Source organism: Lucilia cuprina, chromosome 4 (genome assembly GCF_022045245.1).
Source record: "Lucilia cuprina isolate Lc7/37 chromosome 4, ASM2204524v1, whole genome shotgun sequence".
Lineage (NCBI taxonomy): Eukaryota > Metazoa > Arthropoda > Insecta > Diptera > Calliphoridae > Lucilia > Lucilia cuprina.
Window position 1 is genome coordinate 31,627,891 of NC_060952.1, and position 15,890 is coordinate 31,643,780.

General features: G+C 26.9%; 1 protein-coding gene across 1 annotated transcript in view; it reads right to left on the reverse strand.

The window, feature by feature from the left end:
* LOC111681298 (peroxidase) overlaps positions 1-15,890 on the reverse strand; it is a 76,875-nt gene that overhangs the window by 6,820 nt on the left and 54,165 nt on the right. Inside the window, exons 3-4 of the mRNA XM_023443046.2 lie at positions 15,721-15,800; positions 12,895-12,985 (exon numbers count right to left, since the gene is read on the reverse strand). Coding sequence (XP_023298814.1) covers positions 12,895-12,985; positions 15,721-15,800 — 171 coding nt within the window. The remainder of the gene's footprint in view (positions 1-12,894; positions 12,986-15,720; positions 15,801-15,890) is intronic.

Below are 15,890 nucleotides of genomic sequence, written 5' to 3' on the forward strand. Positions count from 1 at the left end.
TTCAAAAAAAGAGAATTAAAATTACTTCTTGAGAATGTCTTCGGAAGTAGTGAATATGGAATTAAATAAGAAGAACATTCCTCCTATGACAAGCCTGTATTAAATTCATCACTTCTTCTGGTCTTTTTAAGTACTTTCATGGAGTAAATTCTACTTCTTTTTCGCTTCTTTGGAAGTTCTTTTTTTTTGCTGAGATATAATACGCTTATACATGATAATGCCCCAAAAAATAACATAAAAATTACTTCCTGAGATTGGCTTGAGATGAAAAAGAACATCCCCTCTATTACATACTTGAGTGAAAATCATAACTTCTTCAGAACTTTTTCATTCCTTCCATAGAGTAAATTTTACTTCTTTTTCGCTTCTTTGAAAGTTCTTTTTTTTTTTGCTGAGATATAATCATGTTATCAACCGTTGCACTTTTGAGGTATGTAATAGTAGCTTGGATTTAAGTGTAATAGAATAGAAAGACGGACTTAATACATGTATATGTTTCCGATTCATATAAGTTTCTGTTGGGTGATTCGCTTCAATTTAACCAAGTATGCTTTGGCTTGCTGTAGTGTGCAATTACGTATCGGACTTATAATTCAAATGAAAACTTTTGATAGTCCATATTATTAACAAATCTTATAAGAAATATATCTTTATCTTATAGACCAAGCAATAATTTTAAAGAAAGTCCAAATCATGATAGGCGTATTGAGTAATCAAAACTTTCATTCGTGCATAAGGAAATTATACTTTTCCAAACCATTACAGAAAAACTATTGTGGACTTCATTCATGTTTCTGATTAGTTGTGATTATATGTGAATTAAGTAGAAGTTTCTTTACTTAATAATAAAGACTTTCATTGACATAAAAAATGACTTTCGGAATCTTCTCTTACGACAGTTGATCAGTCCAGATCATTATAGTTGTAGTAACCATGTAGAACCATGCTTTTTCTCTGTGTTTATATCCTCATCGTTAATAGAATTCATTATATAATGTCTCTTTCATTATTTGGATTAGAGGAAATTTTGAGATAATCCAAATAATGAAAGAGACATTATATAATGAATTCTATTAACTACGATGATATAAACATAGAGAAAAAGCATGGTTTTACATGGTTACTACAACTATACTACATTCACTGTAATAATATATTGGTTAAAAAAAACAAATAATTGTTGTTTAATTACAAATTAAACAATATTTTAGGTTATGTTAACATGTTCACAGAAATTCAAAATTTGAGTGTAATTTAGTGAAACATAATTATTTTTACAACAACTAAATAATGATAACAATGGAAACAATGATGTTATTAACAACCATTTAAACTTACAAATAATAAAATGTATGTTTTGATATATACTTTTTAACGAATTTTTGATCACATTAGATTAATATAATCATGTATAAAATTTTATACATGATTATTATGATAAATAAGTATTATAAAAAATATTATAATAAAATTAAAAAATTTTTTAAAATATTTTATTTAGTTGTATTTTGAAATATTTAGTTTATGGTGTGATCATAATAATATAAATTTAATTTCATATCTTAGAATGTCCAAGGAATTTAGGATACATTTATGAACATGATAAATCGAAAAGGTCTTACTATAAATATCGAGAAATTACTTTAATAATGTGCAAGTTATTGTGTACTTCCAGACGCTATTACGACTAAGGAGTGAGATCGAAAAATTCTTAACACACGTTTTTCATTACATTTTTCAACCAAAGTATTATTTGATTTTTTTTTTGATCAAGTTACCTTTGAAAAACATGTCAGTTATTATGTGTAATGTCAATTATATTAATTTTTTTGTTAATCTGATTAAAATGAGTGACCAGAAAAAAGTGCGTACTGAAATTATTAAATATTTTCAACTAAACCCAACTTGGTCTTACAAAAAGTTGGCCAAGCATACAAAGGTCTGCCGTCAAACTGTTTCCAATGTTATTAAACAGTACCGGGAGAACTTGTTAGTTGATAGAAAACCTGGTTCAGGTAGAAGGAATGGTCCACATGATGTTTCTAAAGCCAAAAAATAGAACGCATTTTCAAAAGAGCTCCCAACACATCCGGTAGGAAAGCAGCTCGGTTAGCTCAGTGCTCGGACTATTTGGTACGAAAAGTTAAAGCTAATGCAGGTTTAAAAACATACAAGGCTCAAAAAGTTCCTGACAGGAACGCTGCTAAAAATTTAGAGGCCAAAAACAGAGCACGGAAACTGAAGTCAAGTTTTATAAACAAGCCCTTGAGTGGTACAAGAACAATAATGTGGTATTTGTACCAAGAGAGGCAAATCCTCCAAACTGCCTGGAGCTAAGGCCAGTGGAGAGATATTGGGCTCTTGTTAAAAGAGAATTGAAGAGTACAAAAAAGGTGTCCAAAAGTGTGGTAGATTTTAAACGGAGATGGACTACATGTTCGAGCAAAGTGACAGAAAGCACTATAAAAACGTTAATGGAAGGGTTTCCGAAAAGGGTTCAAAATTTCATCACTAGTGATTAAAACTATAAAAATATTTTTTTTTTGTAAATTGTTATAATAATTTGAATCAAATAAAAAAAAATAAAGCTGTAAGTTTAGTGGTTTCTTTTTTTATAAACATATATGTATGTTAAGAATTTTTCGATCTCACTCCTTAAATGTTTTCATTCTAAAAAACGGTTTAAAGTCTAATAAAATAATAACTACAATCTCAAAACATGATCCTTAAAGTTAAATTTTACTTCGGAAAACAGATTAATATAATATATAATATATTATAATATATTAATTAATATAGTTTATTACTTTTTTAATTTCTCAAGTAGAGTATTATCTGATGCTTGTTGTACAACAATTTGTCTACATTTTGCTTTTCGATTTGAGGGTTGCATGTTTACGCTGTTAGTGATCAAGCAAACAATAACAACAATCAAATAAAAGAGGTTTTGGCCTTTTTCCCCTTAAACAATTTTTCTACACTTGTTAAGTATTTATTTCTGGAAGATGATGAAAAAGTTGTAGAGAAAAATAATGATAATGGTGTTCATCATCATCCGACTGATTAATATTACGAAAACATGTTATTTTAGAGTGTTTGTGGGCGAACTTTTTCATTATTTTGAAAAGTATTGTTTATAAGTAAATAAATTATATATGGTTTTTCAGGAAATTAATAAAATTAAAAAAAATGATTGAAAGTTTTTTTATACAAACATATATAAGCCAAGGTTTAGTATCATTTAAAGAAAATTATAGAATTTTGAAATTCAAAATGTTATTTATGTTGCCTTTCACAAAATATTTCTATATCCAGCATATTTAGCTAATTTTTATTATATTTATTTAAGCTACTTAAGCTGCACATGTATACCCTTTTTTTATTTTATTAAGAAGATTTATAAGACATTTGCTATAGACATACATCTGAACATATATTACAGCTTACATAAATTCTTGTCATATTTAGTCACGTGCTAGCAGTTAGTTGTATATGTATCTATATAAAAGTCATGATTCTTTGATCTTTTAAAGTCATGTTTGTTTTATTTCCATAGTTATAGTTAGAGTAACAAAATAACAACAAATGAATATAGCAACTGAAACTGAAAAACTATTCAAACGTGACATTAATACCTTTAATAAATAAAATATATTTCATAAATCGAAAGAAAAAGGAAGGAGACTATGACTTGACACAACAAAACCCAAAAAAAACCTCTAGACAATCAAGGCAATCAGTGTGATTTGATATAATGATTCTATCATTAATACATGATACTTGTATCTATGCATCATTATTATTTTTTATCATAAAAAGCATCTTCATCAGCCGTGAAATTTCATAATTTATCGAAAGGAAAAAAAAAACAAAAGGGAATAAGTCACTATTAAATATATTTACATAAATTAAGTTGAATTGTCAAAATATAATATGTTATGTTTTACTCAGAAGTGTATATCTTTCTTATTTTAAATTATTTTTAATGTTAATATGGAAGAAAAAGCTTTCCATGAATGTACTTTGAGTTTGTTTATTGTATGATAAAGAGTGTTGCTTACGCAGAAGTAGTCCTTATTTGAAATTTTTTAATAAGAAGAGTTTTCTACACTGAAAATAATCCATGCTCAACTTTACGAAAAAAAATTTTCGTGTATATTACGGAATATTATTTAATAAAACCCTTTTCTATTTTTACGAAAGTACGAAAACCTTTCGTAATATTTTTTTCTTAAATTTTAGCGAAATTAAACATAATGATATTAATTATATTATGATTAAATAAAACTACAACATTTTTATAAAATTTAAGAAAAACTATAATCTTATTCACGAATTATTTTCATAAAAAATTGAAAATTCGTGTGGAGAATAATTTTGAACTAAAATTAGAAAATTTATTTTAAAACGAACAAAAATGTTTTAATAAATTAATACTTCGTAAAGTTTACCATATTTATTCAAAATTCCCTTTTTTCAATTTATGTAAATTAATTTTTTCAAGAATATTTTGCATTGTACTAAAATATTTCGTACAATTTCGTATATATTACGAAAGAATTTCGAGGTGCGAAACAACGAACGATTCGTACAATGTACGACATTTTTCGTATAAATTAAGCATGGATTTTTTTCAGTGTAGAAAGCGTATTCTTGTACACTGAAAAAAATCCATCCACACTGAAAAAAATCCATGCATAATTTTTTCGTAAAGTTGAGCATGGATTATTTTCAGTGTACTTACGTAATATCTTACTTTACAATGAATACTTTATACTTTTAAGTACTTTTAATAATAACAGCGATCAAGAGATAGATTAAGATGAGAATAAATCTCTAAAATCACGACTTCTGAAATTGTTAAATAATGAAAAATGGCACAAAAATATTATTTGCATTTTTAGACGGACCCATGAATTAAGAGAAATAACTAAATTAATCGTTAATTGAGTAGGAAACTTAATAGTTTAATTCTGAAAGATTCTCCACAGAGAACACAAAATGAAATAAGAGCCCAATAGATTAAGGAATATGGAATCTTGGTTCTAGTAATTCAGAAATAGATCATAAAACTAAACAGTTTATTTCTGGATTATTTAAAGAGTATGCAAATTGAGGAGGTAAGGTTGATAGGAGGATATATGTAGCATCTACATCAGCCGGATCGGATCCAGCTCGAGGGTGAACTTTTATTTTGTTCACTTTTCTTTTTCTTCATTTTTATATTTTGTATGAAAAATTTTCGGTTTCCTCCCCCTCCCCTATCCTATGAAATACACTTATACCAACATCGGGCCTGTTTTCGCTGAATTACTTATTAGTTTTCAATGTTTTAAAACTGAGTTTCTTAGACCTGGTTCACACTAGGAAACTTTTTTTTGCGAAACTTTTGATTTTTGTGTGTGAGAGAAAGAGAAAGAAATATCAACCATCTCTTTTTCCCACACACAAAATCAAAAGTTTCTTAACAAAAGTTTCCCAGTGCGAACTAGGTCTTAGATAGAATTTCAAGAATTTTTCCAATCAGTGTTGGTGATTGCATGTATCTTTTTCAAGATACTTGCATATACATTTTGACGTATTTGTGAAAGTGGAAAAGAAAATGTTTCAGACTTTCAATGTCCATATGGTCTTCATTCATCTGAAGTCATTAGGTTAATTACCTCAAGCTCCCTTTCATTTAAAGCAACTACATTCGCAATCCCGAGTAGCTTAGTGCCCATATGATGTAAGCCTTACCTCTGGATTAATATTCATGTTTCTGGATTCTCAATATGGAACCCCAGGCGCACTTTGTTTTAGCAACGTTTCCTGAGCCTTGGTTAAAGAAGTACACATGGCATCACCAAGCAGCATGTACGGTAATAGTATTATATATTATACTTTTTGTCCAAAGAAGTCCTAGCTTGAATTGTTCTAATCAAATTTTTAAAAAGCCAATTTGTCCTAGTAGGACTACGACCTCATATCATGTCTATAGTCTTCCAATATATCGTCCAACACTGAAATGTCTTATTGATCCTATCTTCTATGTGGTGTTTCCACCTTAATTTCCGGTCAAGGATTTTACCTTAGTACTTAACTTTGTCTGTCACCGGTATCTTCTTGCTTAAGAAAGCGGGGTTCAGATTTCCGTCTTGAAACGATATTAAATCTACAAAATCACGACTTCTAAAGAAATTATTTGATTAAAACCCAGCAAAAACTGGGTAAATTTTAGCATTATAACTTTTTATATAGTAATTAAAGTTTTTACTGGAAAAATATGAGGAAACATTTTTTTTTATTAGTTAAGATCTATAGAAGAATAAATTTCGTTCGTTTATATCAGAGATTTACGACTGAAGAAAAAAATGTACTTGATTATGAATAAGACCTTTAGTATAAATCAAATATAAATGCGAAGCTCAGATTTCTTATGTTATAGTAATTACCTTGATATGAACTATATTTTAGAAGTGTGTTTAAGTTTCATTATAAATGCTAAATATTCCTATCTTTTTAGCAACATGGTCTTTCAACCCTGTTTTACGAAAACTGTATTTTAAATAGTTTTTTTACTATCATGTAGAAATATTGTTTTAGAGTCCTTCGAACCAAATGATAATGTCAATTATTTGACAAAATTTCAATAAAAGTTTAGTTTGTCTAAATTTGCTTATGGTCCTTCTAACCATATTACCTATCAGAATCTAAGAAATTCTGACATGAATCATAAATTAACTTATGGTCCTTCGAACCATATTACCTATCAGAATCTAAGAAATTCTGCCATGAATTAGAAATTTACTTATGGTTCTTCGAACTATATTACTTATCAACATCTAAAAAATCCTAAATAATCATCATTTAACAATCCTTCGAACCAATAAAAGTTTAGTCTTTCTGAACTTGTTTGTCATCAAAGTTTTTTCCCCTTAATCAGAAATTAACTTATGGTCCTTCGAATCATGTAACTTATCAGTATCTAAGAAATCCTAAATCAATTTATCTTAATTTCTGCAACATTTTCTTAAAAATTATGTTACACCTAAACAGTATAGCCATACTTTGGCTCACAATAGCGTATTTTTCGATCGTAAATTTTTCTAATCTCAAACATCTGACATTATTTGCTTTACAATTGCAATTAGTTAAAAAAGTTGTTGTTAAATATTTTTTCTGCAATTAATTTTTTTCATATTACTTTTCATACACCATTTCAAGAGTGAAATATGCGTTAATTTTATAAACCAATTTTATTTTTTTTGCTTAATATTACTAATCGTTAATTTGTTTGACCATATTTCATATTAATATATTTAAGTTATTTCTTTAACTATTCAAAAAACAAAATACATTTATTGCACAATTATTAAATATAGACTAAAGCATATGGAGAAAAAAATATTTCAGATGTCATGCGTTTTTTTTTAGTTTTTTATAAAAACTATTGGTTTGTCAACTAAATGCGAGTAAATTTAGTTAGATAAAATCAAATATCACAATAACAAAAAAATATTTAATTACAAATCTTAAGAGTCTTAAACTGACGTTAAAAATTCTGCAATGTAGACTAGTTTTATAAAAAAGGAAACTATAGTTTTTTTTTCTCTGAATATTTTTCTTTTCTAGACTTTGGTTAAATAATTGTACTTGTTTTTAAACTTAAAAAAAATATATAATTTTTGGCGGTATAAAAATTTGTCAGACAATATTATTTTTGTTCGTTTTAATTGAAATCTTAACAATTAGTGGAAGGACAAATTATTTGTTATTTTTTTAGTTCTAAATTGAAAAAGAAGTCAATTTAGTTTTCGTCAGCTTTAAATTAAGGCGTTAAGTTATAATTAAAAATAATTTTAAGAATTTTTTTTTGTTATAAATTGTGTGTGCTGCATTTAATAAATAATAGAATATGTGGTGTATTTAAGAAAGGCTTAATGAGGCCGAACGCCAAAGTAGTAAATATGTTTCCGGCGGGAAGTTTGTGTGTGAATTGTTTTGAACGTACTAATTGAACTGGTTTTAAAAAGTGCTTATTTGTTGTTAATTTTTGAAAAAAAATTGCAGTAAGTAAGTATGAATGTATAGTAGGACATAACCGACCATATGACACTCTACACCAGTCAGTATGTTAAAAATGTGGATTATTTTTTAAAAATTTGTTTTTTAAATTTATTCCGGAATATTTTAACTTATTGTTGATTAAAAAGCTGGATTTTCTACAAGATGGCTTATTTACCTCTACTTCAAAGTTTTGTATTTAAAAATTAATCGTTTTATTAGTATTTATAAATGAATTATGATTTTCAAGTCACTTTCTGAAGAGGAGAGGGGCTAGTCGAAATAATGGACCGATTTCAACCATTTTCAATAGCGTTCTTAGACCAAACGAAGAGTATTTGGGAAATTTCTTTAAATTATCTTGAAAATTGCGACCTCTAGCGTGAGCACAAGATTTATACGAACACACAGACGGACGGACGGATAGACGGACATAGCTAAATCGACTTAGAAAGTGAATCTAAGCCGATTGAAATACTTAAAGTTGGGAGTAGGATCAATATTTTAGCGTGTTACAAACATCAGCACAAACACCCTCCCCACTATAGTGTTGTAAAGTATGAAATGTTCTTTTTTTCTTATGAGTTCACGAACAATATATACAGATCAGCCGATACATTTTGTAAGGAGGAATCCAATCTCCTAATTAACGACTTTTGCTGAAATTGTTACATTAGGGAGTTGATGAAAATGTCGTTCATAATACGAAATGCATCATGTTGTAGTTATCATAAATTTACGAAAATTAAAAAAATCGTATTAAACTTATTTTATTTCGTAATATAAAAAAATATTCTCACAAAGTTTCTTAGAAAAAAAAAATAGAAAAAAATGTTAAACACTATTTCGTAGTATATACGAAATTTTCGTAATAACACAACAAAAAGAATTAGAAGCAAAAAGAATATTTTTTTTTTAATTTTAAGGTTATTTTTTATAATTCTACAATTTCACTTCCTAATAACCTCCAGAAAAAAATAGAAAAAAATTTAAACAGTATTTCTTAGTATATACGAAATTTTCGTAATAATACAAAACAAAATTCGTGGAGCATTGTCTATAGACTAACTTGTTAACCACTTGACTTTGGTGCAAAAATAAAGCAAAAATAACACGAAGTACTTCCAAAAGAATAACATTTATCTCCACTTCAAAAGTAGCAGCAAGGGAATTTTTTTAACCTTCTCTGAAAGTGATATTTATTGAGGTGCAATGAAGCGAAAAAATACATTTTTTTAATTTAAGGTATATTTTTATATAATTCTACAATTTTACTTCCTAATAATCTCCAAAAAAGGAATGAATGACTTCAGATGTAATGAATTTGCAATCAAATAAAAAGGACTTCCCTCCTATGACAAGTCTGTATTAAAATCATTACTTCTTCAGGTGTTTTTCAGCACTTCCATGGAGTAAATTCTACTATTAGTGAGGATGGTATATTGGGTTTTTTTTGTAGATGTTTGTAACGCACAATAATATTGGTCTTAAGTATACCAATAGGCTCACAATCCTTTTCTGAGTCTATTTAGCTTTGTCCGTCCGTCCATATAAACGTTGTAATCAAAATAAAGGTCACAATTTTGAAGATAATTTATTGAAATTTGGTACATGATTTTCTATGGTACCGTATACAAAGCAAAAGCTGCAAAACCAAATTCCATACTAGCCTTAATGACCCTCATGAACTCTATAATTATAGGTCCTCATTCAAAATTTGACTAAAGTGTCCACAGTTTTTTCAACAATAAATGGTTTACGTACTTAATATAAGCATGTCATTCAACGAATTCGGTTTATTTTAGACGTCCAAATATCGGATTTTTATTGCATCTATGAATAAGATTAGATGTAGTTCATAGTTGTCAAAAATGAACAACATCCCTCCAATGACACGCTAATGTAAAATTCATAGGTTTTTCACCAAAATTGGAAATACTTCAAGTATGTTATTTGTGGTGAAAATTCTACTTCTTTTTCCTCACTTTTTTGCAGGGGTATATCTGAGACAAGGTACAATTCAACATAAAAGTTTTATTATGAAAGCTTAATCACATTTTACTTTTTGTATATTCCGATCCTTATGAAATAAAGTCCAAAGTTTTAATTCCTATACACAGAGGGAAAATTACACTCCTGGAAATAAATTGACACCAAAGTGTTTATAATTTTTCAGTGATATATACATATACCCTACACTACTTTAGTTTAATGTCCACAATTCGCATAAAACAAACGTACGGACTGACATGACTAGATAATCTCAGAATTTCATAATGATTCCGACTATAAGTTCATAGTTTTTAAGGTTTGCAAACGATGTCGAGATGTGTTACAAACGATATAGCAAAATCAGAATAGCCCCATCTTTTTTGATGGTGGGCAAAAAAAAAAAGTACTTGCAATGTGTTAAATTTGTTAATGTAAAAAAGGTACTAAAAAGAAGTAAAATAGTCTTGCTTTATAAAATAGTTAACATGCCTTGTTGTTTAAATTTCTTTTGGAAAATTATAGAAAATTCTGGACAAATTTAATCTAAATTTCTTTATAATCTAGAGCATAAGCTATTTACCACCATCAGACAAATGACGAAACAAAAATTTGTTTAAACATTAATGAAATAATTAATGGTTTGCATATAAAAATAACACGTTTAAATACTTAATATTTTTATTTCTTATTGAACCACTACTTATTTAGTGGAGAAATATTAAGTTATGTAATATTTTCTTTTTTTTTCTTCTTAAAATTGAGTTAAATGTTGAAAAAAATCCTAAACTTAATAACTTGTCAATTTATCGCAGCTAGACAACACCATTAACACCAGCATGATGTTTTTATATTGAGACGATTTTATGTGGTTGTATATCCAGCAAAAACTAGGTAATGGCTTGTACTTACATAACCACTTAATTTTTAGTGACTTATGGTCTGCTTTATTTTTAAGTAATTTTATAATGCCTTACCTATAATTAGACAAGTAAGTACCTTTTTGAATTTTATTAAATTTTTTTCACATCTATAGAATGAAAATAGTATTTTTTGTGGAAATCGTTATTGGACTTACAATAGAATAACTAAGCAGTGATGTTGTAAGTAAGATATCAAACTTACGAGCAAGAAGCTGAAGATTGTATTCTGTGTGAGCACTTTTTGTTGTGTTTTTAAAACAAAACAACTTCTTAGCTCCTTATTTGTAAGCACCTATATAATTAGTGAGTTAAAATGCTAACGAATATGTAGAGAAAATTGTTTTTTCACTTTTCATTTGAAGTTTTTGCTGGGTAGGTATATGAATAAGTTTTTTTTGGCAAGAAGTAAAAAACAAAATTTTGTGATTTTCACAGAAATAAAAAGCTTGTTTTCTGTTATGGTTTATTTCATTTAGCTAGTGATTTGGATGATACTTTATTATATTAGCAGCCAGGCAACCATTCCTTTACACAACCATCCATCTATTTCATTTAGTTGATGTTGTAGACTAATTCAGTCAGTCAGTCAGTCATAATTTGAGTTTTCCTCAAAACTTACCGACTTTCACTGAAAATATGTTTAATGTTTTAAATTGCTTAAAAACTCCCCAAAAAAATATAAGCCAACAACTTAAAATATTAGATAAATTTTTATGAAGGGTTATAAAATCCAAAAACATTTTGTTTTTTTTTTAGGATTTTTGCAAATATTTTAAAAAGACACCAGTAAATCGACATACAAAAATCATCAAACCATTTCATTTCATAGCATTACATGGCATCCATTCATTTAGTTATTTCATTACTGGTCTGATTCAGTTTGTTTTTTAACATACTACTTATTTTGGGTTAAATTTAATTTATGTTTATATAATCTGGTAATTTTTCATGGCATTATTATGTTTTGGTGTTTGGGAATCGTGCTAAACATGTTTTGAATTATTTGTTTGATTTTTTCTTCTTTTTTTTAGCGAGAGGTGAGCAGAAAAGGAGTTTTGTAAATTTAAAAGAAAAAACCACCAGTATTACGTGAAAAATTTTATAAACTCCACTAGGGGTTAAATTAAATGTTATTTAAATTTATATTAAATGAGTCTTTTGCATGTTTATAGCAAATAATTTATAAACAAAAAAAAAATATTTAAAAACAATAAACCTGTTTAATGTCTGGCTTTCAATGTCAAGATTTAAAGGCAATTTCAAAGAATCGGAAAGTTTAAATAGATAAACTCTTTGAGAAATCAAGCCAACAAGAACATACAATCATGCGCCTTTGAATGAAACATACCCAGCTCTGTTTTTAATATTTCTCAAAGTTTAAATTCATTTACCATCAACTACTAGTAATAAAAAAAATGTGCAATATTTAAATGAGAACATTTAGCTAGAAGGTTAATGTTTCTTTATAAATTATAGAATTAAAAAAAATAATATAAAATCATAAAAATCAACCACTCTTCCTTGAACCAAAAATATTTAAAAAAAACTACAATTTTTTGTCTTTGTTGCTTTAATTAATGCCCGATTTTTTAACACTTAAAGCCAACTTTTGTACATGTGTTTTATTTTACGTTTTTTGTTTTTTGTCCATGTTATTCTACTAAATTTGCATTTACTTTCAAATTTTTTAGACTTTGGTTATTTTGTTTTATACAAACACTTTTAACATAAATTGTCGCTTGTAGGCTTGCAACATATTGCGGCAACAATAAAAACCAACCAAGTTGTTTTAAAATTATTCAATTTTGTTTCTTTGTTGTTGTTGAGTTAACTTGTATTCATTTATAAAAATCATAAAATTTATTAATAGTTTTTTTATAAACAGTGTGTCTGTGTTAATTCTTTATGAAAATTAAAATATATATATGAAACTTACGTTCTGGCCAATTGTATGGAAATGTCCAGTAATAGTTCACCCACAGTGGCTATATCTTCGGCCTTCCATTCACCTTTGGGTTGTGAGACATCTGTGTAAAATATACAAACATTTTTATTTTAAATTTATTATATATTTAAAAAATTGTTAAAAAAAAAGTATGTATAGACTTAATATGAGTCATTGCGAAAGTAAAAGGCTTATCCAACAAGTTATTAAAATTATTACCAGCAAAAACACGGTAATGGCTTGTACTAACAAATCCACTTAATTCTTAATGACTACTACTGATCGCCTGCATTACTTTTAAGTACTTTTATAATGACTTACATTTTAATCAGATAAATAAGTAAATTATTTTGAAATTTGCCATTTGATTTTCACATAGAAAGAGAATTGATTTTTGAGAAAACTATAATTGGACACATAATAAAATAACTAAGCAGTGATGATTTGAGTAAGATCGCGAACTAATAAAGAAGAATCCTTTATTACTTTTCAACATAAGTTTTTGCTGGGTTAGTTTAGTAGAAGCTTAAAGAATTGTTATAAAAAAATCCCTTAAATATCGCATTTAAAATATAAAGTTAACATCTGTTGAAACTTATGATCCGAAATCATATTTTCTTCAAAAACTAACAACATAAAAAATGCTTCTTAATTAACTATAACAAATATATTGCAAAAAATTGTAATAAAATTTATTTGAAAATTTTTGGAAATAATTAAATTTTCCAAAATTAAAAAAAAAATAAAAATTTCTCAAAAATAGAAAATTTGTCCTTAATTTTCTTAAAAAAAATTTTTTTTGGCAATATTTTTCTAAATTGAAAATTTATCCCAAGTTATCTCTAAACAGATAATTTATTCAAAGCTATCCCTATCTACAAAATGCGCTCACAACTTTATGTTAATTAGGAATTTATCTAAAATATACTCAAAATATAAAATTTATTCGAAAGTTTTTCTAAATAATAAAATTTATACAAAATTTTCTTCAAAGACAATTTTTTATAAAATTACATACATATATAAAAATTTTCTCTAAAAAGAAAATTTTCTCAAATATTCTTTATACAAGAAATTAATAGGAGTTATTGAATTATTTGCAGAGAATATATTAAAAATGTTGTTTTAATAAAAATTTTTTCGAAATAGAAGACGTAAATATAACTTTATGCGAAATTATCCCTTAATATAAATTTTTCAATTAGTTTTTTTTTTCAAATAGAAATTAATGCAAAATTTTCTCTAAATATAAATTTACCTGATATTTTCTCTTAATGGAAATTTATCCAAAATTTTATTTAAATAGAAATACAACATTTTTCTTATATAGAAAATTTATTTAAAACTTTCTCTAAATATAAAGTTTAGTCAAAAATGTTCTCTGAATAGAAAATTTATCTCAATTGTATTTGAAAAGAAAATTTAGCCAAAAATTTTCCCTGTATAAGCAATATATACAAAATTTAAAAAAAAAATATATTCAAAATTTTCGCTGAATAGAAAAAACATTTTTCAATATCTATAAATGTTAAATAAAAAAATTATAAAATTTGTTTCCAAATATTTCTACAAATATAAAATTTAACCAAAATTATCTATAAAAGGAAACTTTGTACTAACTTTTCTTTGTAAAGAATTGAGATTTTCTCAAGAGAAAAAAATTTAAAGCAAAATTCCTTTTAAGTAAAAATTTATCTTCATTGCCTAGAATTCTCTAAAATTTCTCTAAATAGAAATTTTTTCCGAACATAAAATCTCTCTAAATAGGAAATTGTTCAAAATTTTCTTTTGATAGAACACATCATCCAAAATTGCTTCTTAAAGTAAAATGTTCTCTGTATAGATTAATTTCTTTTTCTCAAATAAAAAAAAAAAACAAGTAAGAAAATATAGTTGGGCTTGGCAGACCTTAAAATACCCTACATCTGTTACAAAAATATAATGTGATTTAGTTTCCATAATAACCCAGCAAAAATAAAGTATTTCAAAAAGAATAACATTTATCACCACTTCAAAAGTAGCACTTAGTGATTTTTGTACCTTCTGTGGAACTGATGTTTATGTTTAGACGTAATCAAGGACATAAAAAGGACATGCCTCCTAGAACAAGCCATTGGTAAAATCATAACTTCTTCAGTACTTCCATAGAGTAAATTCTACTTCTTTTCACTATTTTGGAAGTAAATGAAAGCATTTGAAGTTGAATTGTACGCCATTTGTAAGCCATTTATTGCTGAATATTATTGTGGACATTTAGGTCAAATTTTGAATGTGTTTTTTATAGGGGAAATGGTCAAATGAGACCCTATAATTATAAAATTTATGAGGGTCATCAAGGCTTCTATAGAAATTGGTTTTTCAGCTTTATATATAGACACGAGTATATGAAACATAATTATGAACTTAAAAACCCTATTTGCCGGGTTCAGTTGTATAGGACTAGGTGAAGTAATGGATCGATATTAATTATTAGGTACTGTAAGTACCTAATAATTCAAGTACGTTATTTGTGGTGAAAATTCTACTTCTTTTTGTTCACGTTTTTGCTGGGTATCTTTTAAATTGCGACCTGTAGTTTGATTACAAGTTTACATGGACGGACAGACGGACGGACATGGCTAAATCGACTCAGAAAATGAGCAATACAATTGCGCGTTACAAACGTCAGCACAAACCCACTAAAGTGGTGTAGAGTATAAAAAGTACGAAACAGATGTCTAGTAATTATTTTTTCTAACAAAAATTTCTTACAATTATAAAACTTATTAAAAATTTTCTGGTTAAAGAAAATATGTTTTTTCACATAACACAACTTACGTATTCTTTTGCGTGCATCTAAATAGGCAGCATTAACAGCATCGTATGTAATACAAGTCGAGTCACCATTATAAGGACCTCTGCAAATAAATAAAAAAGAAAAAAATAATAATAAAATTAACCCACAATATCAATCAGTTTTATATAAAAATTTTTTTATCACATGTGAC